General features: G+C 38.6%; 2 protein-coding genes across 3 annotated transcripts; both read right to left on the bottom strand.

Moving 5' to 3' along the window:
* Window positions 1-430: 430 nt before the first annotated feature.
* Window positions 431-18,937, bottom strand: LOC124121303. 2 transcript variants are annotated; one of them, XM_048389385.1, is made up of 8 exons: window positions 17,041-18,937; window positions 14,115-15,941; window positions 9,877-9,931; window positions 9,173-9,247; window positions 6,458-7,587; window positions 4,090-4,171; window positions 3,327-3,416; window positions 431-1,670 (listed from the first exon to the last, which is right to left on the bottom strand). In XM_048389385.1, exons 2-8 carry the CDS (start codon window positions 14,164-14,166, stop codon window positions 1,553-1,555), a joined length of 1,602 nt encoding a protein of 533 aa, XP_048245342.1. In that variant the 5' UTR covers window positions 14,167-15,941; window positions 17,041-18,937; the 3' UTR covers window positions 431-1,552. The 2 variants fall into 2 exon arrangements, with proteins under 2 accessions (XP_048245342.1, XP_046340242.2); XM_046484286.2 differs by having other exon boundaries at window positions 14,115-14,177.
* A 1,310-nt stretch (window positions 18,938-20,247) lies between these two features.
* Window positions 20,248-24,043, bottom strand: LOC124121286 (3-[(3aS,4S,7aS)-7a-methyl-1,5-dioxo-octahydro-1H-inden-4-yl]propanoyl:CoA ligase-like). The gene is made up of 2 exons (XM_048389384.1): window positions 23,228-24,043; window positions 20,248-22,049 (listed from the first exon to the last, which is right to left on the bottom strand). Exon 2 carries the CDS (start codon window positions 22,035-22,037, stop codon window positions 20,397-20,399), a length of 1,641 nt encoding a protein of 546 aa, XP_048245341.1. The 5' UTR covers window positions 22,038-22,049; window positions 23,228-24,043; the 3' UTR covers window positions 20,248-20,396.
* Window positions 24,044-24,108: the final 65 nt, after the last annotated feature.

The raw sequence follows: 24,108 nt of genomic DNA, 5'->3' as shown, positions 1-24,108 counted from the left end.
TGTCTGCTGCAAGTAGGCTTAGGTCAACACAAAGAAGCTTTAATTCCAAATTGGGCATGGGTGGCCCAGTCATCTAAGGCACCATAATTCGCTGTGCAGAGTTGCGTCCCATGGTCACGTCAGAAAAACTATCATTGTGGCTTTGAATATCCGGTTCGACCAATTAATGTTTCCAGGTTTGACAGCATCATACCTATACTTGTCGGTTTCAGCAAAGTGGTAAACGCTGAGACCTGCATCACTGGGGGTTTCCTCCCACAATAAGCTGACACAGTGACATAACTAGAATACTGTTCCAAGCAGTGTTAAACCTAACTCACTCACTTTAATCATGAGGCCTCCCCAATGTCTTAACTGCAAAATGAGTGAATGAATGTTTCACAATATCATGAGCAACATATCATATTAATAATCAGCAATAATACAATTATATCAGGGTGGACTGTGTGTATTTATGTCTGGACCAGACAAATCTGCAACTGAAAGCAAGGGCAAACAATCAATGCCAACTCGGCACGATAGTACACAGTTGTAGGTTAAGTCACTGAGCCTGACCACACAATTCTCTGTATTACCAGCATTAGAAACTGGTTTACCTGCAATCCAATCAGAGCTCTTGGAGTGAATGATATTTTACGTATTCTTCCAGCTGATATCACAATAACCTGGACCAATCAATGACCAGTACAATGCCACACGATCAGCCAAATCCCAGAGCTGAGGCTTAAACCTATTTTGAGTACAATTCGGCAATATCTAGTGATGAAATGAAAGCATAATTTCAAAATGCAGTAAACACATTGCAAATATACTGATCCACACTACAGCATACCAAATGTAACTTCATTTTTATAAAAAATATGAGTTTTCAATACATTTCAAAACAAGAACAATATATTGAACTCTCCAACTACAAGCTACTCAGATACTACATTTCTTTTTCATGTTTTCAGAAATAGCTGACTGAAGGCATCACCTGGTTTTTCAACATGACAAACATAGTTGCCATATTATAACATGCTGGACAGGTTAGTCTTGTTAGTCCAGTGACTTTAGAGATGTTGATAATCCATTTGGAGACAAACAAGGGTGTTTAGTAAAAATAACCAACACAAATAAATGTCAATTTCAGAAAATGGAATTATGTAACAGGTTGTGTGAGCACAAGCCAAAGGCCATTTAGACCAATGGTGACATACATGGTCCTGTAAAATGAACAAGTCTGTATTTCAAAATACACTGTATGATAAAACAATAGATAAGTATATTTGTATATATTTCAAATGTGGAAATGTTTCACATAGGCAACATGGCATATGTGGATTTGATGCAAAGAATAGTGTCATAACACATCTTGAGTGAGTGAGTGACTTTTACACCTTTTTTTGCAATATTCCAGTAATATCACGTCGGGGGACACCAGAAACGGACTTCACACAATATACCCATGTGTGGAATCGAACGTGGGTCCTCGGCGTGAAGAGCAAATGCTTTAACCACTAGGCTATCCTACTGCCCCTAACACATCGTAAGTAGTGGTAAAACAACTGCATCAAAACTTCCGGTGTTCCTGAAAGGATTGTCCAGTGACTCTATTCTGTACACATGACTGAGGTTGTCTTTTTCTTCTGGCCGTCTCAATCTCTCGTTTTGTGCGCAGTACAAGTTTGCTGAAATGAAAAGAAACAAGCCATTTAAGAGAGGACCACATGTTGAACAACAGATGCTTTATATTCATTTCAGCTGTTGAATAATATTTATAAAGATTCGTTTTGATAAATGAATACCATTAAGTGGCATTATCATTTCACTAAATGTTTGAACAGTTGTCTATGGTGCCACAATTCATCGATGTGTTTCTTTGGCAAGCAAGAATCTTTTGATTGTGATTTGCCCTGATTATGATGCTTGGTTTGTCAGCACCATATCCTCACACTTGTGGGTTTCACCAAAGTGTTAATCATTCAAGAGGGATGGGTAATGGAGGTTTAAAGCATCACAATATTTTATGATGCACAAGACTGTATTGCAATATATATCACAATATATTGTATAATTCTAAATTTTGAATTCAAAAGCAATTTAAAACACCAGTGAATGAAACAAATTTCATAAATTGAAGAAAACAAGATGCTGGTACAACACAATGTTTACTCATTCAGTAAATATGCATGGATGCAGGCTCTGGATGCACGCTCCGGGTATTTGACAAGTGTATAACATTCAATATATATACATTGATAAATATTGCTATTTGAAATCACCTTGAATACCAAGCATTGAAAAATGATATTGAGATATGTATCGTGGACAGAACGATTCTCTTTTTACCAATATGCTACCAATGTTAATCTGTACTATGGTGACACTGTAAACTTTTTACACCAACAAATAAAGTCCTTTGGCGTTTCTGTGCTCTCAGGTTTATATTCCCGCCATTGCTCATTTTCGTACATCACCGGAAGTATTTCTGCTTCGTGTTCAAACCAGACGATCAACCGGACCGACCCAGGATATTTACAAACCAAATAGTTATCAGGTAATAGCATGCACCATTAAGACCTGCATATCTTCATGCTTTCCACTCACTTTAAGCTGAAGGCTGTGATTTAACTTAAATACTGTTCCACCCTCAGTCAAACACAGACATTGACAATGACGAGTATTGTCCAAATTAGGTTTGATTAGTTCAAAACAACCTGAGCTGGTATTTATTGGTGCTTATACAGTGTACAGTACCCATGCAAAATCCAAAACTACCAGAGGCACGAGCCTACTCCCTTGCTCATCTGACATGGAAGCTGAAAATGGTAGCAACAGCAAGAATGTGAATGTTGTTGAGGGTCAGACAAAAAATCAGATAGGTGAAAGCAAAATAAATTCCCAGAGGTCTTGTGCATAGATATTGCATTGCAAGGTTTAGATGTTACTTTCTAGTTGCGATGTGGTTTATGCAACAGTCGCATCCTTAATCAGAGTAGGGCTGCAATTCATCCCCAAACAGGATTGTAGTCACATATTGACTTTGCTACAGTATAGTCAGAGTTCACACATGATGCATTTTATGATAGAAGCTGCATGTGTTATTTCATATTCTTACATATAAGAGGAAATCTCCCCACGCAAATGTCATATCATTGAAAGGAAACATATCTCACTGAAGATACTTACCTCCTATCCCTGGGAGTATAAATCCAATTATAAAATCACATTACATATTGAATAATCATAAATTGAAAGAATTATGTATTACGTGTCCGAAGATGAGTAGAATTTGACCAATAGTGACTACACCTGTTAAAACATATTAACTGAACAGGCCTTACTTCAGATATGACAGATCTACAATGAGATCATGGATGATCTTCCTTCCTTCCATCCGTTGCTTCTGAACTTCTTGCAGCACCATCAGTTGACTGTAATAGTTAGAAGTGATCTCCATCTTGTTATGTGATGTCACGAAACTTAAGGGGAAACTCAAAGATATCATGTCCGAGGAGAAAACAAGTCACAAATAATAAAAATAGAGCACAAAACTTCAAAATGACATGTGTAAGCATATTTGTCTGTGTCTTTATTAATGCCACACTCAGCAATATTCCATATTCCAGCTATATGTTTATATAATGGTGGGTTCATTCTCCTTGTAGGTTCATCAAACAGACACCTGGTGGTCTCCGGTTAATATATCAGGGAGACAATATTCCACTGCCTGGCTGGGTAAAGATATTGTCATCTGAGCCTTTTGTGAAACTTAGACTGTAATTTAATAAATTCATTAACTGCTACATTGATATACACTCAAATTGTTTGCCAATTCAAATTCGCCTCTGCCCAGAGCAGCAAGTGTAAGGGAGGTAACTCCAATGCCTTTATCAATATGAATGTACAGTATCAATATTCGAATATGTTTATGATGTTTATCATGCACTCAGTAAACTATACTCTCACTAATAATAACCTACCTGTACTTCAATCTCATACTTTTAAAAGTGAATTAAAATGGAAAATCACAGAATATTTCACACTGAAATGTTCATTCACAGATCAGTTTAAAGCAATCATGTGTGTTCAGTACTGTTTCCTTACTTTGCTGATTCCTCCAGACTGACTGCCTCACACAGTTGGGAGTCTGTGAAGTCCATGTCCGCATCTACATCCTTTCCTGGTGCTGTACATCATCAACACACAAGAGTGAGTGAGTCAGTCAGTTAAGTTTTATTTCACTACTACTACTACTACTACTACTACTACTACTCAGGGTTAGAAACTAACAGTTTTTGTCCACTGGTCCTTATAATGATAACATATAGCAAACCTCTTAAAATGGGCCAATTTCTACTAGTCCTTAGGATACCTTTACTATTGGGGAGTTTGGTAAGGACTACAGGACTAGTGCCAATTTCTAAGGCTGCTACTACTACTACTACTACTACTACTACTACTACTACTACTACTACTACTACCACTAATGTGCATATTTATAACGCACCAAATCCACATCCTAAAGCATGGTTAAAGAGCTACATATAACCCAGGCTGAGGGATCAGCGTGCACTTGATTTTCATTCTCATCTCCCTGGGCAGTATACTACCCAAGCTGCTTGTGAGGTGTTAGAAGGATAACAGTTCCTATGCCATCTCATCCAACCTAGCTGGTACCCATTCACTGCTAGGTGAACAGAGGCATATTTCGTTTACCTCAGGAGACGACACATGCACTACATTTGCTTCAGTGTGGGGCAGGACTGAAGCCATAGACTCTCTCTGGGGACCAGTGCTGCTTAACTTCAGGCCACACTTTCTTTCACTTGCTTTACAGATTTTTATAGGAAATTACCCGTCGGTAGGTGAAAAAGAAAAGAAATGGCAATTCAATTTTTCCTCTCCTCTTCTACAGGTCGGCTGGTATAAATAAATAATGCTTTAATGTGGGAGGAGAGCCTGAAACACAGCTGTCACTTCAGCAATGCAAACCAGACAAATCAAGAGGGAACACTGTTTAGACTTCGGAGAGTTCTTGTCTTGCACTGTCAGTACAATCATAAATAGGGTCACTGATAAGATCCCTCACAAACCAAAACGTCTTGAATGTGTACATTGTTTTGTTAAAAACATGGGACATTGATAGGACATTGATAAAACTAACAATTGAAGTGCCTTATTCCTCTGCCAGTTCTTTGAAAGTTAGATTCCGTTTCGAAAAAACAAGTCACCTCAACCTGGGAAAACATATTTGTCATAAGAGTGGCCAACACCTTGGATCGGCAAAATGATTTGGAGTAACCTCCCTTCCCTCTCATGCAATATTATATATGACAGTTCATCATTTATACCGGTAGATGTCAAGTGCAGGGAGTCAGATCGCAAGTTTAAATAATCCTTGCAAACACATAGAGCTTCTCTACGTTTCTAACAAAAATCTTGTTTGTTTATAACATTTCAACAAAATTTACCATCATTAAATTTGTAAAGCAAGTAAAAAAAGATCTGGCCTCACCTGATTTGTGACATGTGCGCAGCACCCCACGAGGCATCAAGTATCCCGATACCAAGTCAGCGAGCCTGACCACCCGATCCCGTTAGTCGCCTCTTAAGACAACCATAGTCGCCTTTTACAACAGGAAGACATATGCTAACTTGGATCTTCATGGGTTTCCAATACTGAGTGTTATTCCATATTCAATAGATTCCACTGACCATAGTAAGTCGCAATTTCATTTAAGGAATTTATGGGCATAACAGAATTAAGTACAAAATTATAAAAATCCCAAAGTGAAGACATTTGGGTACCAAGGCCTGTTGCTGCTGCAGTGTTTCCTGGTATTTGCATAGCAGGGTACTGTTTCAAGTCTACAATGTGTTTTACATGGAGGATGTGGAGAATGAATTCTCTTAATGATTCTCTTTCATTTGATTCTTAATCATTGATACTTTAATCAATCATTGTTTCTTACTTAATCAATGACTGCATATTTTAAACCTAGTAACCATCTATCTTCAAATTCAAATTTCAAACAAAACCTGACATACAGCATATGAACAAGAATCAGTTACTCTGTATTACAATTGCATTGAATGTAATGTTAAATAAATGTTAAAATACCTCTGAATTTAAGAAGATGGGAACTTTAGAAAAATCTTAAAATCTTAAAAAAAAGAATTTGCATGTCAAGGACACATAGTTCCTTAATAAATTCCTGCCAAACCAACATCTGTCAGAAATTCCTCATTTAAGTAGAGAGAGGGGGGGTCGGTTGCCTAGTGGTTAAAGTGTTTGCTTGTCACACCGAAGACCTGGGTTTGATTCCCGACATGGGTACAATGTGTGAAGCCCATTTCTGGTGTCACCCGCCATGATATTGCTAAAAGCGGTGTAAAACCATACTCGCTAATTCATTTAAGTAGATGATGCATAGGCATTCCTTTTGTGTGCAAGTATATCAGACTCACATACCTGCAAGTATGTCAGCTTCCTCGTTCTTCACTGCTGCAGTTCTCTCCTCAGCAATACCAATATCCATCTCAGGAGGAATGATCTCATCTGCACTAACTTCACCCTGTTCACTGGATACCCCTGACTGGCCCTGCAGTATCTCCGTTGAATTCTTCTTGGTCTCAGTATGTTGATCGACCAATTTATCTTTGTACACTTCTTTATTTTTTGTTATGCTTTTGTCCATTGATGAAGGATCAGATGTCTTATCCGACTCTTCAGCACAGCCTGATTCAAGCATTGGATCAATTGGGCTTTCTTCATGTGTAGTCAGCGAGAAACACTTTCTACCCTTCCTGTTCTCTTCATTTTGATTGATGTCTGCTCCCATTGTTTCTGTCAGCTTCGTATCTTGCACTTTTATTAGAGAAATTACCTGTTCAGACATACAACCTTGGTCTGTATGACCTTGATCAGCCTCCTCCATTTCTCCATGAGCTTGAATATCCTCCATCTTTTCTACTGACGCCATATTTGGCTTCAAAATGTCACCGTCTGTTTCAGCTGACTTACCATCTTCAATGCACTGCTCTAAACTTTTCAGTATATTTTTGGAAGGAATCAAGGAAACATTCTCTGCTTCATCAGTTAATGCTGGCACTGGCATTACATCCTTCACATGCCCCCATCTCTCCACACTGACAGGCATACTTCCACATGATACACCAGTGGGCTTCATGACCTTTGTTGTGTCAGCAGCTACCTTGGCCACATTAGCAAAAGAAATTATATTTTCTAATACATGTGCCGTTTTGTCAGTCTTGTTTGGGGAACCCTCCACAACCTGAGGATTTGTTATACATCCAGCTGGATCACTACCTGTTTCATTTAACAAAGTTTTAGGAGTAAGGCCACAGCCTGGGTGTTGATCCTCCTGTTCTGGCAGTTCTTCCTTGGGGCTAATGGAAACTTCAGTATTGACTGTGTACGTGGATTCTTGTGTTCTTGGTTTTGTTTCCAGATGTCCATGTGACACTTCTGCTTCTGTTTCTTTTTCTGTGTGAAGAGGTGATTTATCAAAGGCTAAAGTGTCACATCCTTCAATTTCTTCCTGTCTCTTATTATGAGACCCATTGTCGTTGCATTCTGTCCTACAACACCAAAATTTCTTTATCAGAGTTGAAAATGAGTAAATACTAAATACTGTTTACACTTGTATGCTAATTTTTGACAGAAATATGATTGAAGCTGTGTAAGGTCCAACTGAAGAAGAAGTTGTTCCAACTAGTTGAGTGGCTAATCCCATCACACAGTGCCCACTTGATCACGGAAATGATGACATCACATATCTTCACATTACTGCTTTATCATAACATCTGAAGACATCGTGGGGATTTCACTCTTCCAAAATGGTACGGACATGATATAAATTCGGCTGATAGATCAAGGAAACCGAACCATTTTGATTGCACAGCCGGGACACTGGCAGTGCGAGTGACCTACTGTTGGTCTGATATGTGACTTTTCAAATTTTCTTATAGGTGTCCTGCGTACTAACAACATTGCACTTGAATTACCATAAGTTGAAGAAATTCTTCCAAAAGGATCTTGAGCAATGGTGCTGTTATGTTTGCAAACACAACTGCAGCTTACAAGAAGAATGGCAAAGGATACCAAGGGCGACAATCCAGCATTTGATATCCAGTATGCTCAGATGTTGTGCCTATATTGATGCTCACGGGGCATGGACCAGATTTTGACTTCACTATGAAGACTGAATTGAACAACAACATTTCTTTACAATTAATTTCTGAATAAATATTGGAGTTCCCTTTTAATATTGTTCCCAGTATACCTTGTATGTAATCAGTTTCACTCTACAACTTTAGACACAAGCCTGAAGCCCAAGTCTAGTAAACTCTGTTCGATCTAGTCAGCTAATAAAAATATGACAGCAGTCTACAAATAATCCAGTCTGGATCAGATATTTCAGTGATTAATATAATGAACAACCATTCCCACTTTCTGGGAATGATATGCCTGGTTTGACATACTATCAACCAAGTCACCAAGCCTGACCATCCCATCCATAAAGTCACCTCCAGGTTGCTGTCTAACCTGAAATCCCCACATGCGTCTTGATCAATGAATGCATCTGATTCAATGGCTGTCAACTAAAACATCCACTGAGATAGTTGCTGTCCAGATACTGTGGAGATACCTGACTAGACACTAGGGCTAGTGAAAAACACATTGCCATTTGCCCAGGCTTTAGTTTACTAGCATGAAATGGCTCATCATCTACAGACTTGTTTCCATATATCCCAAGTTAAACACGTTACTAACAGTTTACAGCATATATACAGTGTCAGAACCATTGCATTGCTCTGCGGCATGTTTACACACATAAAGTGTGCATTAAATAACAAACATTAATTTCCATTTCAGTGATGAATTTAATGACATTATGTGTGGTGCAGCAAATGCTGAATGTTGCCAGGAATGTATTTTGCCTATTCTCTGTAATAGTTTCAACTGATGTCATATTCATGTGAGAAAAACACTAACTACTTGCAAGCCATAACCTTTTGTAAGCTTGTAAAGAGTGGAAATTTAGTATCGTGACTCAAGTATCATAATATGTATCCAAACATGACATATGCATTTTGACATCCCTACCCCAGATCATCACCATAATTACAAATCAACAACATTTAAATTCCAACTGTGGCTTACTGTTCAGGTGCAGGCTCAGTTACCTTCTTCCTCTTGGTAAATGAAGGCACAACCCTGGACTGTGAATCAGTCTGTCTGAAATACAAGTTTTATCCACATGAAGTCATACCAGTGTTTTTTGCTATTTTGAAGGTTGTGTTAAACTGAAGGTGCTAAATCGAACAGTCAAGCAGCCTCTTAGTTAACTTGTTTTTGTATAACAGACAAAAAAAATCTTCTAAACTTTGAATATATGTATGTGGACATACTTAAGTTATTTACATTTTGAAAATCTGTAAAGTGAAAGTCAAGTACTTGACATTACAATTTACTATCCAGACCATTAATGTTCATCATTGTTCAAGGTTTGTGCATCTATGTCCAATGTCCATGCAAGTATCTAGATGTAAGTATTCCAAATAAGGAAAGAATGTTGTATTATCATTAAAAAAAAATGTATCAAAATTGTTGATTTGTATGTAGATTTTGCAAATGGATAGATAGTACTGGTACTTGCTTGTGTTGTTTACTATTTTTATGAATGTACAGTAAACTATGGTTATAACAAACTCAAAGGGACCACTAATTTTAGTTTGTAATATGAGTAGTTCATTATAAGCATATATTCAGCATATATACAATAAATGGCCGGGATTAAAAAATAAGTTTGTTATATCGGTAAGTTCACTAACGTGTTCATTATAAACATAGTTTACTGAACTTACTTCAATTCATCATTGTTGGTAACACCCTTCTCCTGGGAGCACTGGTTTTCTTGCTCTGCAGAAAATGAAGAGAAAAACTACTACAACATTAAATTTACAGAAACTAAATGAACATATATAAGATGCAAGATGGAGGTTTCAAGTTTTGTAAAAATTGGCAGAGCTCCAGATACCTGCGTATCTGCGTGAAATACGCAGTAAAATAAAATCCAAGAGTATCAATTACGCAACGAACATTACAGATACGCTACAAAAATAAAACTTGTGCGTATCATCAAAATATTGTGAAGTAACCCTGTGTATTCAATTACCAAATCAGCAACTGATTCTGAAATTATAAACGGGCATTCCGTCAACCTTGCCAAACTCCACGATGACAGTTACATCATGATCATTTGCCATCACACTTTCTTGTGGAAGTGTCGTGGTATTTTTGAGTCCTATAATGTTCTCGAACCCACTCGACACCAGTTTGCAAGGACTAGATTAATAGTTTTTTTAAAATATTTAACTTAAATACCCACATGTGCAAAAACTAGTTGGTAACAGAAATTTGAATACTCAGATAGAATTACTGATACCCAATGATTTTAAAATGTATGGGTAAAATACCCACAACACCACAAGCTTATCTGGAGTTCTGCATTGGTAAACAAAACCAACCCGAGTTATGTTATTGGCCGAAATAAAAAATTCCAAGAACCAGTCTGTATAAGAAGAGCTTCACATACGTGGCCGGTTGCCTTGAGTGACATATGTTAATATCCATTAGATGACAAATTTAAATGACATAAATGTGTTTTAAGGATGTTGGCTCTGAAACCCCTCAAACCATTGAAGAATTTTTATATTTCCCATCTTTTCCAACTGATTGACCATACTCTTTGCATATTTTGCAAAATAATCATTCTTATTATCCCTGTCATATATTACCCACGTTTTGTACTTTGGAAGAGGCCAATTACTGGGAATGCCACATGCTGATTTATGTTTAGATAATTTTGGCTTTGGTTCACCAGTTTCAGTCATGTCTGCATTTAGACTATTTTAAAACAAACATAATCATATTCAATATTGAACATGTATTTGTTCATTATTATCTGAATATTTCTCTTAATCTTGTCTCAGAATTATACAAAAGCAGATGCATAGAAAGCTCCTTTTGGTATAGAGTGAGTGAGTTAAAATTTAACGGCGCATCAGCATTATTTCAGACGTATAGCAGCTGGTATAGAATTATCAAGGATAATCACATATGGTTCGACACACTGGTTACATGGCACGCTTTATATTTTTAATATTTTTTAACAGTTCTTGGAGAAATAAAGTTTAATATCCTGTGATCACAATATTTAAAAAGGTTGAACTCATTATACAATACACAATGTGAGGAATAATTTGTATATCATTTGTAGCTTCACTGTTCTGTATATCATACGACACAAAATATAAAAAGACGAAAAAAATTCTTCTAAAAATGTGTTCATACTGTTCAACAATTTTTTTTATCCATTTTGCTACAGTAGTCCGATTATTTACAGTAATAGATTCAGTTTTAGTTTCAAAATAAAATGAAATGGCTTTTCAGTAACCTGTTTTTATGAAATTACAATATTGAGTATTACACGATTTCATTTCATCTTTTAACACTTGTCTAAATGAAAAAAATATTGCATTCAACGGTATCAATTTCTTGTTCAAATGTTCAAACAAACAGGAGATTAACACAGGTTCATACGTTTTGTGGCCTATATTTTTACGTATGATATGAAATGAACATTGATAAATTTTCATAGTGGAATTATTAAATTATGTGAAAAAATTGCATAAAATACATCTTGAATCTGAATCATAATTGAAACTGTAAACAGCATGATACAATGATCATGTGTGCTTTCATTCAAGGATCTTCACCTCAAAGAAATTATCAAATATGTACAACAACGTTGACGTATGACACCAGTCACACCACTAGCGATGACCAACTTTTACAAAATGGCATGTTCACTGACAACAGCATGCGGGGCTTTACAAGGGGACTTTCGTTGGTTCTGGGATCGTATGTACATAAAATGTGACATGTAAGTAATCAGAAACATTCTGACAATCTGTGTACTGTTATTTGTTGTTATATTTTTCATTGAAAGCAAGAGAAATAGTAAAACATTCTGATAAATACCGCTGGGGTTGTGCATGATTTTGTTTCAGTCATCGCGTCACGCTGGACGAAAACTTTAACAATTTCTGTTGAATTCAACAAATGATTGCAATGTATTTTTTTTATTTCCCTAATTTTTCGTACACTCAGTTTTCCGAGCACAGCGTTTGTTTTCACACCTAATCTTTTTTGCTTGATTTCATCTTGACACTTGGTATTGGTGACAAAGACCCATTGACATTTGAATCTAAACTGTATGAGGAATTTAAGGATGTATGTACATCATCAGAGTTTGAAATATATGTGATGTTATTGGCGTCTTTAATACCGATATGCGTGAAATGAGATTTTTTGTAAACACTATCCAATATTGCAGAAAATTCACTTTGGCGTTTGTGTCTGCATATTTTCCAAAACATTTTAAACACTTCTAGGGTTATCAACGACGTTTTAGAATGAACATTGGATATTTGATAAAACACAGATACCCGTGATCACCAATATGCTATTTTTTAAATTCATTTCTTCGAATAAATATCCGAAATTTAGATTAAAAAAATATGCTGTAAATAACACTGAGAAAGGTGATTTATTAATGTGTAAAAAATGGCAACATTTACAATGTACCTAATTTTCAGAGGTCATTTTCAGTAATTTAGCTTTGCCTTAAATGACATTTGATGATATCACGGAACAGGGAATTTCCCACAAAATTCAAAACTGTGAAGTGTATTTGTCTGCATGATGTATTTTAAATTTTATTCTACTTCAAAGTGAGGGTTGAAGAGGAGGGACATATATATCCCTCTGGCATCCAGGGGGTAAAGAAACACTTGTAGTTCTTTCTGTAACCACGTTCTCTGAACAACTGCAAAACATCTCATTCACTTATAAAAGACACCTTTCTCTTAAAAAACAAGCCATCATCTGAGTATGAACAATGTCTGTGTTATGCAACGGCCCCTAGTATAGCGCAAGCTATCTAGATAAAAATGGCCGTCTGAAAACCTATGATGTCCGAAAACCTATGATTCAACTATATAAATCCAAACACACTTTTGCTAGGAAACTTCAGTGCTGACCATCCACTGTGGGGCACAAACACATATACAAAGAAATTTGGCAAACTCATCACAGACTGGCTTGACAGCAATAACTTAAGAACTTTAAATGATAATGAACCAAGTTATCCTACTGATGATCTTCAAAATCCAACAGCAGTGAGTAACTACAGCGAACCTTTGAAATAAAAAAAAGCTGTGAAGTTCACAATGACACCTGGGGCAATGCCCACTGACCCATAAAAATATCGCTTACCATCTCCAAACCACTACAAGACCCATCTTTAGATCAAAATGCCCAGCTAATACATTTCAACTTCAATAATGAAAACTGGCAGCTGTTTATAGAACTCTGCAATCAAATAGACAGAACACAAATAAAAAACACAAACATAGAAAGTATTAGAAACTTCATGTACAAACTTTACAAATAAAATCAACAAAAATCCAATAAAACTGCCACTAAATGTATACCCATCTCTAAAACCAACCACTCACGTAACCCAGTCCCCCGGTGGAGCAACGAAGTAATACATGCTAGAAAACAGAAAAAAGCCATAAAACGTAACTCCAATAAAAGCAAAACCTTTATTTAACAAACATCAAATACCTTACCACAAACAAAAATGCAAATATAATTGCTGCGCACTTTTCAACAACAAGCAGCTCCACAAACCACACCCTTAAATTACAAAATACCATAAAAATTATGACTTCACACACTTACCATTCAACCAAATAATAAATATACAAGAATTACAAACTGCAATCACTACATATCCCAGTTGCCTGCAGGGAGTCACATTTGACCAACACCTAACATGGATACCTCATATTCCTAACTTGATAACCTCATGTCAAAAAGACTTGGACCTTATGCATCAGTGGCACTGATTAGGGGCCGGAGAAAACTCCCTGCTAGAAGAAATCTGTTGGCAGAATTAGGCAAACTGTTCATCAAATAATGACTTGAAAGTTCCTAACTCAGTTACAGTGAAAAAGAAATTTGTGGTACTTACCTTTCGATGGAGCTTTCCTTTTCTTCCCTCTTCCTTTTGCCTTGTTGTTCATGACGACTAATTCTACAAAAAGAAAATAGGAACCATTTACTTCTTTGTCTAGACAAGTGACATTTTGGTATCATGAAAGACTAATCATAACTCTTAGCGAACATTTGCCTAAACGCTGTAAACGGAGCCTTTGTGGTTAGCAAAGTAGTGCACAATTCTAATTAATAAATTTATGCTTATTAATTGTATTTCTTACTCAAACTTATACTAGGCATTAAAGAGACAAGCACATGCTCTAATTCATAAACACAAACAATGAGTATTTTATAAATGTGCAGACAATATTGCATTTGTTACACTGCTCTGTGTGTTAATACTGTTAAATAGAAGGGTAAACAACCCAATATGGCCCTAAATAAATCAGTTTCTAGTGTGATTTGTCTTATCCTTCCTGGATGAATAACTGCTATTTGTAGTAATTGTCACATTCTATGCAGGGGTCAAAATTAACATAAATTTGCTAGTGCAAGACATAATCATTAATCAAAATTGATTTTTCAGAAAAATGCCATCTGTCATAAATAATTTTATAAAACATGTTTTTCCCTTCCCAAAACTGAAATTTGTAAGTAATAAGATACAAAAACACATGCAACCAATCAAGTATTTTCATTTATGGAATAAGTTTCTTAAACTTTCAGACCAAATCTTTAACATACATTCCTTGACAAAATAGAGATGATACTATTGTTTGGAAAAAAGCAATTATCAGCAACAAAAACATCACCAACTCAAACAAAGCTTACACAATGTGTTTGAATTGAAGTGTGAAACAATTGGCGCCCATGTCTAATTCTGATGCAAATGATATACTAGGTGCATCGTGAGCTCACTGAGCTGAAAGTCATATGTAGTGAAATCTTCAACTACCATGTCAAAAATGTGGCTTTGTACTATAGTTTCATGTTTCCCATAATAATTGTCTGTGTGATGTGGTCAGTTTTATGGAGGACAGTACGGTATCTTTGTAACATTCTTTTATTGTAAAAAATACTACAACATTTGTACTGTAGTTACTGAGATGTAAAATTTGATTTTTCTGCAACCTCTCAATGGCCACTTGGGAGGGGATGGTGATGTTTAGGATGAGGTAGATAACCAAATGAAAATAACTTTTCATTATCCATTAGATCTTACACACTGTGTCTCCTCATTTTGACATGTGGCTTCTGAGAAGTATACTAAGGACAATTTTCTTAAAATTTTCTTTTCAATATTAGCAAATTAATCCTTTTTTATAAATGGCAAAATTTATATTAATACAAATGACAAAACCCTTTCAATTTTTACAGGTGAATGGGTCTTATGTGTTTGATACCTTTATCATGGGCATTAACTATGAACAGAAGTTTGGTAATAATGGTTAATGTTTAAAACTAAAATAACTGTCAGAAGCTGGTAGTTATTTATTGAATATACATAAAGCAGCATTAGAAATTGGCACTAGTCCTGTAATCCTTACCAAACTGCCCAATTGTAAAGGTATCATAAGGACTAGTAGAAATTGGCCCATTTTAATGGTTTTGCTATATGTTATCATCATAAGGACTAGTGGACAAAAACTGTTAGTTTCTAATCCTGTAAAGAATTAAAATAAAACTCATGGTCATATTTAATGCCCATGATGCCTGTGTGTCAGCCCATGTCATTTTGTCTGACGTTTAAGGAATCCTGATGGTTAGTAGAGCTTCATTCTTTAAGTTGTCTTTCTCATATATGTTATCACTATTCTGGCTAGTAAACATTTCATGTCCTGCTGCTTTGCTGACTTGGATTCTGAAAAAACGTGCAAATCTGAAAGAAGTAACTTACACACAACATGAAAGCAGAAATATCTTGAAAACAATTGGCAATGTAGGTCTCTGGCCACAACAATCACCTCAAGGATGAAAACAAACCCTAAATACAGATGTAAATACCGTATTCGACGTAATAAGCGCCCAGGGCGCTCTCAAAATTAGAAATAGGGGACTCTTATAGAATATCATTTTGGTGAATAAAATAAAGTTGAAAGATAAATTTCGTGGTTTATGCTGATAGCCTGAAATGTTTATGTACGACAGATCTATTTTTCCAGGATTTAATTGCCCATAAGTTAGAGTGCCTATAACGCACGAGTGGGTATTATATGCGAAAAGGGGTCGGAAGGGGTGTTAACTGGGATTGTTCACTAGCCAATATATCAGCAAATCTCGACCTGGGCGCTTATTAGAGTGGGGCGCTTATTACGTCGAATACGGTACAGGTCATGTATCTACACTGTCGAGGCAGTGGGGTAGCCTTGTGGTTAAAGCATTCGCTTGTTACACTGAAGGCCCGGGTTCCATTCCCAAAATGTTCATAGTAGTTATTTTTATGATCATGAGATCAATTCAGAGTGATATTCTGATGATCTACTTCAATCAATGATTGACTGGTTACCTTAAAAGATCCATGATTGATTGTAAGTGTCAATAATTGGTTGTGGAGAAAAACATATTTATATATTAACTCATGATAGGTAGATCTTTTTTATCCCAATCAACATGATCTATGTTCAACCGTCCATTCAATCCATACGTAATCAAAATAAAGACACATATAATCACATTCGAAAATATGCAAATACAGTATTTAAAAAAGAATAACGATAAATCTTGTCCATATTTTATATCACTAGCCTACATAAGTTTGTTGTATTTATTGTATACTTTAAAAATCCAAGGTGAATAAACGAGACGGTATTCGTGGAATTTGGAGGGGTGGAAATAGGAACACGCCCGTGACCTACTTATTGTGCATGAACACCAGACCATGGGGCATAGTTAATAGCTATACTTTAACTGAAATAGTTTGAGATCAAGTTACTCCAAAGAGGCATGTGTTCATTGTCTACCTGCTTAATCAACCCGTCTGAAACGGAGTCTTGTTTATGTCGTCTGCTTGAACCGGAAGTTTGCTGCCGTAAACCTATACAATATCTGTTACCACATTTCATTATTAAAGTACTTGTTTATTTTTATTAGATCTGTATGATTTGACCCCCCATCACGTTTAATGCTAAGCTTTGCATGCTTTCTTAACATTGATAAATACAGAATATATTTACGACATACTGCAGTCGAGAATCCCGACGCACCCACAGGCCCCTGAAGCAGGATAGTGAAAAATGAAACACTGGACCCATATATATATATAAATAGAGCGCGGAGATTTTTGTATACTTCCGTGACCCACAGCCGCGACTGAGCCAATATGTCGATAAAATCGCCCGATATAGGTAATAAATTGCCAAAAATAAAGGTTTGTGGCATGCAGGTCGTATTTGGAAGGAGGTGTGGAGGTATTGTGAACATGACATGCACACATTTCCATTTAATTTAAACGATACAGCCGATTTCAACTTCGGCCAAGATGGCGAGTGACGTACCTTGTCTATTTATATATATGGGTCCAGTGTTTCAGTTATATCACTATCCTGCTTCAGGGGCCTGTGCGCTATCTGTCCTCAGATCTTTGTTTAGCGGTAGCGAAAACTAAAATCTGATTTTAATGAGATTGAACAAGTTTAAACACCTTCGCTTTCGTGATGTACAATATAGTCGATATTAGCATCTTCACAATTTGTGAGCTTTTGTTTGCAGTATCTATGCAGTAAATTATTAGATCTAATTTAAACTCTCCACGGTCGAACTTGATATTTATTGACTTGAAAACTGGAATCTTACGCACTTTAGGATTTTAGTGGTAGATGGTTTATCACGTTGTGAGAGTGGTGTCCCTTTGTTGACACGATGCACGTTTTTAATATATATATATACCGTCAACATGGTCAAGGAAGAAAGAAAGGCTGTTTTAGATGATCATGACATCCCCATGCGTATTTATGACAATCTAATAACCTGTTAGTAGACTACTAGTAACTTTTGTCTGTTTAATATGATATTCTGAACTGCAATATCCTAAAATGAGCAAGAAATTGAAATTCAGGGGTGGATTATAGGACAATTGTTTCCTTTTTCATGGTCAAATGTGCGTTCAGTGTTCATTTCAAAGTTGAATTGAAAAAAATACCAAAAAAACATTTGTTGTATTTTAAGTTCATCTCGAAACCTTCTGGAAATAATTTGAAGAAATACTATAGTAGGTATAGTTATATAAAAATTTCAAATGACTATACTTTCTTGTAGATCTATTTCACTAGTCCTGCACCCTGACTGTGGAATATATTTATTTTATGAAAAATAAGCACAATCTAGAAACGCATACAAAAGCAGCCAGCTCTAGCTAGCTCTATCAGCATAGGGAAAAATGTTTTTTTAAATATTTTTAGTGTCAAGAAGGATGTTGTGTAATATAAGGTTTCATAGACTTAGTCTAGTATTTCACACATGCTAGCAAAGAGCCCTTTTAAGTAAGTGTTTCACACTTATACGTACTTTGTGACGTAAGCAAACCGCGCTCTCACAATTATCCGATCTTTTTTTTAAAAGCATCTATTTTTTAATCCCTGGGAGGGCTTCGACACTCTGCACTGTTGTAAAATTGGTTTTGCTTACACTTAAAATTAGCCTAGATGCGCTCCTGTCTCTCCGACTAACTTAACTGAGAGTGAGTGAGTTAGTTACGTTTAATGTCGTTTCGAAGAGTATTTAACATCACCCCCCTGATGTGTAAGTATTAAATGTCATGTGACAGAAACATTAATTTTCGTGGGTTCGAATCCCGGTTCGCCCCGATTGTGTTTCAAGGTTTATCAGCACCATACCCGCGCACGTGGGTTTCACCGAAGTGGTAAACGTCTGAGCCTTGCATCACTTCGGGCTTTCCTCCCACATTAAGCTGACACGCCTTGATTTAACTGGAATGCTGTTAAAAGCGGCGTTCACCGTAGGGCTACAAGGTGCAATAGGGCGGATTGGAAAGGTAAAGTCAGGTTTTGTCTATAAGGTTTTCGAAAGAACAGATTTTCGAGATATAATTCCAGGTCAGAGAGGAGAGGTGAAATGGAGTTTACGTCGCGTCCAAGATTATTGCACTTATATTTCGACGTGCGTGTGTGCGTGCGTGCGTCCAAGATTATTGCACTTATATTGCGACGTACGTGCGTGCGTGCGTGCGTGTGTGTGCGTGTGTATGGCTGCTTGTATAATGCCGAGTTTATAGTGCTAGCCCACTGAGATATCATGTCAGGGTTTAACATGAATACCCCACTCAAACACTAGGCGACGAGTCCTTTTTTAGCCCCTCAATGCCGAGCGCCAGACAGGGTAACAACAAGTACCATCTGTATGTCTGGTATGACGCGGTCGGGGACGCTCTAGCACGAGGCCACGGAGGCGGACCCCGAAGCCCCGAAGCCCCTCAGAGCGCTCAGTCTGAACAAGTCCAAATTGCCCCTGTAATACGCTGCTTGGGTGGATTGCTCCAAATTTGTTTTTTTCTCACGAGCTGCCCTTTATACCGGTATAGTGAGTGAGTGAGTGAGTGAGTTGGGTTTAACGCCGCTTTTAACAGTATTCCAGTTATATGCCGGCGCGTCAGCTTAATGTGGGAGGAAAGCCCGAAGTGATGCAGGTGTCAGACGTTTACCACTTCGGTGAAACCCACGAGCACGGGTATGGTGCTCAAATCTCGGCGAACCGGGATTCGAACCCACAATCATAGGTTTCTGGCGTGCCCAAGGGACGCAACTCTACACAACCAAACGCGGCGCCTTAAACGACTGGGCCACCCGTGTTCCCTAGTACAGGTGTAATTATGTAAACAATATGTTAAGTTCCTTTGAATATCCTGATGAGAATAGATGCAGGCCCCCAGCAACGTACATACATACATACATACATACATACATACATACATACATACATACATACATACATACATACATACATACATACATACATACATACATACATACATACATACACACATACATACATACATACATACATTTTTAACATTATTCCAGTTATATCACGGCGTGTCAGCTTAATGTGGGAGGAAAGCCCGAAGTGATGCAGGTCTAGGACGTTTACCTCTTCGGTGAAACCCACGAGCACGAGTATGGTGCTGACAAACTTAGAAACATAATCGGGGCGAACCAGGATTCGAACCCACAATCATAGGTTTCTGGCGTGCCCAAGGGACGCAACTCTGCACAGCGAATCGCGGCGCCTTAGACGACTGGGCCACCCGTGCCCCCAGCCGGAATATAGAAGAGACCGCCGTTAAGCATCAAACACACGTGTTCTAACTCAGCTTCGATGTCGCCTCAGCTGAAAGTTTCTTCCGATCTAGTTTACCCGTACTGGTAAGTGGGAATGCTTCGAAGAAGACTACATATTTGGGGACAACATTGAGAGTTGAAGTCTGAGCAAGTGCAAGCTCCTTCCTACAGAACATGATGACGTCTTCCGTCGTTGTTTCAGCGCCGGCTTGAGGCTGCACGCACGCACAGATCTCATGATGCATGACCTGGTCGGGAACTGGAACAATGGCCACCTGCTGCACCCCGGGACACGCCATCAGCACCTTCTCCAGCCACGTCGGGTAGAGGACATAGGAGCCGTGCATGATGGCGTCGGAACTTCTTCCTTCCACTGCCACACTGCCATCTTTGTTCATATATCCAATATCACCTGTGTGGAACCAGCCGTCGGTAACAGGAATGGGTTCATCACCGGCGTAACCCATACAGAGAGTTGGAGACTTGACCAGGACTTCTCCACGACTCTCGTTGTGCAGAGCTGTCGTGGACTCGCAGTCTACTTTCAGCTGTACACCTGGGAGAGGGTACCCAACGGTGAAGTCTCTGAAGACAGCAACACTGTCGATGTCCACATTCAGGGATGCAATATACCCTAACTCTGTGGCACCGTAGACTATCTGAAGTGAGTCTGCAAGGAACCCAACTGCACAAAGGTTCGCTCGTTTGATCGGCTGGCCTCCAGTGATGATTTTCTTGAATGGTGGTCTATTAAACCCCTTCTTCTTAGCTTGTTGGTACAGCAGTTCAACATGAATTGGCACAGCGTTAAATACACTGACGTCCTCTTCATTAACGGCATTCCACATCAGAGAAGCGAAATCCGTTATTGGTCCAGCTCCAGCGTCAACCAAAACGCGAGTGCAGCCAGTGTACAGGAAGTGTGCTGGGTACCCGCCAGCCCACCCTAGAGGCGACGAGTGATATATCTTGTCGGGTGCACTGAGTTCAGTACATCTACTGAACATGTACCCACTGTTCAGGATATTTCTATGTGATTGTTTCACCAGTTTCGTGTAGCCCGAGCTACCAGATGTTGTAAATATTGTCGCAAGGTCCGTTGACTTTGTGCGATCATAGACGAATAACTGTTCTGATCTCAAACCTGCCAAGAAGCCTTCGCTGTGCCTTTGAATTCGGCAAAGCTGAACAATTTCCAAATCTTTGACAAAATCCGACGTAACCTTTAAGAGGTCCTTTCCTGATTCCAGAATAGTAAAATGTTTCTGTAAGAGGCCCCAAGCGCTGTCCGATCTTTCAAGATCGGAAATTAAGATCTTACACCCTACACTGTTGATGCTTTCTGCTAGATCACACCCATCTTCTCGTAGAACCTGCCCATTCATAGACACCCCTCCTGCCAGATGGACTCCGAACTCCACAACTATTCTCTCAGGACTGTTCGGGAGAGCAATACAGACGACCTCACCAGGCTTCAACCCTCCCTTGGTCAGTCTGGACGCAAACCTACTGGACAAGTCCAACACGTCCCCCCTTGAGAGGGTGAACCTGCCATTTGAACTCCTGAAGATGAAAGCAGGTTCATGGGAATCAGTCTGTCCCCAATACTGGATTCTGTCCACTATTGTTTCATCTGTAAACCCTTGGCGGTCAGTGTGTGCCATATTAGCTTGTAGCTGAAACAATATACACTTTTGTATATCCAATATAGTTTGTTTAGTTTGTTTGTAGTTGTTTAACGCCGCACTCAGCAAATTCCAGCTATATTACGGCGGTCTGAAAATAATTGAGTCAAGACCAGACAATCCAGTGATTTACATCATGAGCATCGATCCATGCAATTAGGATACGATGACATGCGTCAACTAAGTCAGCGAGCCTGACCACCCGATCCCGTTAGTGGCCTCTTACGACAAGCATAGTTGCCTGTAGCCAACCGTGAAGCGGCCGCAACCGTGATAAGTCCCTATGTCAGCCAGTTAGCTGGGTCACAGTTTGACCTGCGTTTACTGTTGCGAAAATAACCGCGTGACCTTGACCTGTTATTGCCACAGACGGTTCCGCCCTTGATTGGGACAGCTAATCCACATCAAACATACGAACTGTAAGCCACGTAAAGTTGCACATGTGTCATGGTGATATGAAAACTATTACCTCCATCAACACCCGATACTCATTGTGGACATCTCAAGACGGGCATAGGTACAATCGGCAAACCTCGCCCCTTTCCGTAACCGCAAAGAAGACTCGCGTTTAAACGTGAGAAATAGAGTCACTATTCGTGTCCAACTCGTGTTGTTACGGAAAAGGGCGAGTGGTAACGAATGATGGGGTCACATGTCCCCATACAGCAAACAGGCCTCTGCCCAAACACGACCACGGATGCACAGTATTGCGTCTCTGTGTTTAGTTGTCGTTAGTCATACATATACGTTGGTTACTTATTCCGTTTTTATCCGAAATATATTCAAAATATACTTGTATACACCGTTTTGAAAATAGTTCCAACCTGTTGACTGCAAACAGTTATTTACATTGCTAATACATATATTAGTGATATATCGTCGTCACACATCGCTACCAGATTACCAGCTTTATGCAGGTTTTTTTCCGAATGACAAGGCGTTCATGGTCGCCGACAGCAAGCTAGGATGTTTTCATCACGTGGCGGTCATATGCTGGCGAGGTCGACGGGTCAAATTTAGTCAAGGCTTACACCGTTACAAGTCACCACGGCGGTCATGTGTGCAGAAATGTCGGGTCGTTTTGAGACGGGACGTATTATACCATGAAATTTCCACGGGCTGTAATGGTAAAATGTTCAAACGAATCAAAAGTGGGACAATATAGTTACCTGTGTCGTACACCTGCCGTCCAAATGAATTCAGCTTTCCCTTAGTGCAGCCAATTGTTTGTTATCTCTTTTCCCTTTGACGGTGTTAGGTCACAGAAAAAAAATAGTATTTTATCAGCACTTGATAAAAATATACACAAAGTTAACGTGACACATTGCCAGCCTTGGATCGAGGCAAACTCACACAGTCAACAGAGCATTGATGCAGGGTGGATACCTCAGCCTCTTTGAGGAATATGACGGCGGGGACACCGGAAAATGGGCTTCACATATTGTACCCATGTCGGGAATCGAACCCGGGTCTTTGGCGTGACGAGCGAACGCTTCAACCACTTGGCTACCCAACCGCCCCTACCGCCTCATTGATTAGAATTCCATTTCTGAGGAAGGATTAGCCGGAGGTGCTGCAACGTTGCTAACGTCGTTCCATTTCATCCCTGACATGTGGTAGGGGCGGTTGGGTAGCCCAGTTGTTTGAGCGTTCGTTTCATTCCTTTTCTTTTGCTTTTGTGGACAAAAGCCCCACGGCGCACAGAGGCATTAATACAATGCAGATATTTCGTCGAAACCGCATTATCAGTGGTTCATATTGGGAAAGGGAGGTCACTCTAATTTCAAACGGGAGCTATCTCCGTTGTTTTCGTATTTGCGAGTAATGGCGTCACCCACGCTGTACGTACGTTGTTGGTCCAGCTATTAAATGCCCAGCTTATCCCTAAGGTAAACGTATTCTTAATTAAATGTTTGAATGCATTATATATTTATGTTTCCATCCGTACATCTTCTAAGATTGGTTTAGTGCTGATAAACATTTTCTAAAATGTGGGACCACATCTTTCCCGTGATCTATGGTGTTCGAAACAAGTGGGCCCACGTACATT

Source organism: Haliotis rufescens, unplaced genomic scaffold (assembly GCF_023055435.1).
Source record: "Haliotis rufescens isolate VD_foot unplaced genomic scaffold, xgHalRufe1.0.p SCAF_8, whole genome shotgun sequence".
Classification (NCBI taxonomy): Eukaryota; Metazoa; Mollusca; class Gastropoda; order Lepetellida; family Haliotidae; genus Haliotis; species Haliotis rufescens.
The sequence above is the reverse complement of the archived record's forward strand: the minus strand, read 5'-3'. Positions and strand labels throughout refer to the sequence as shown.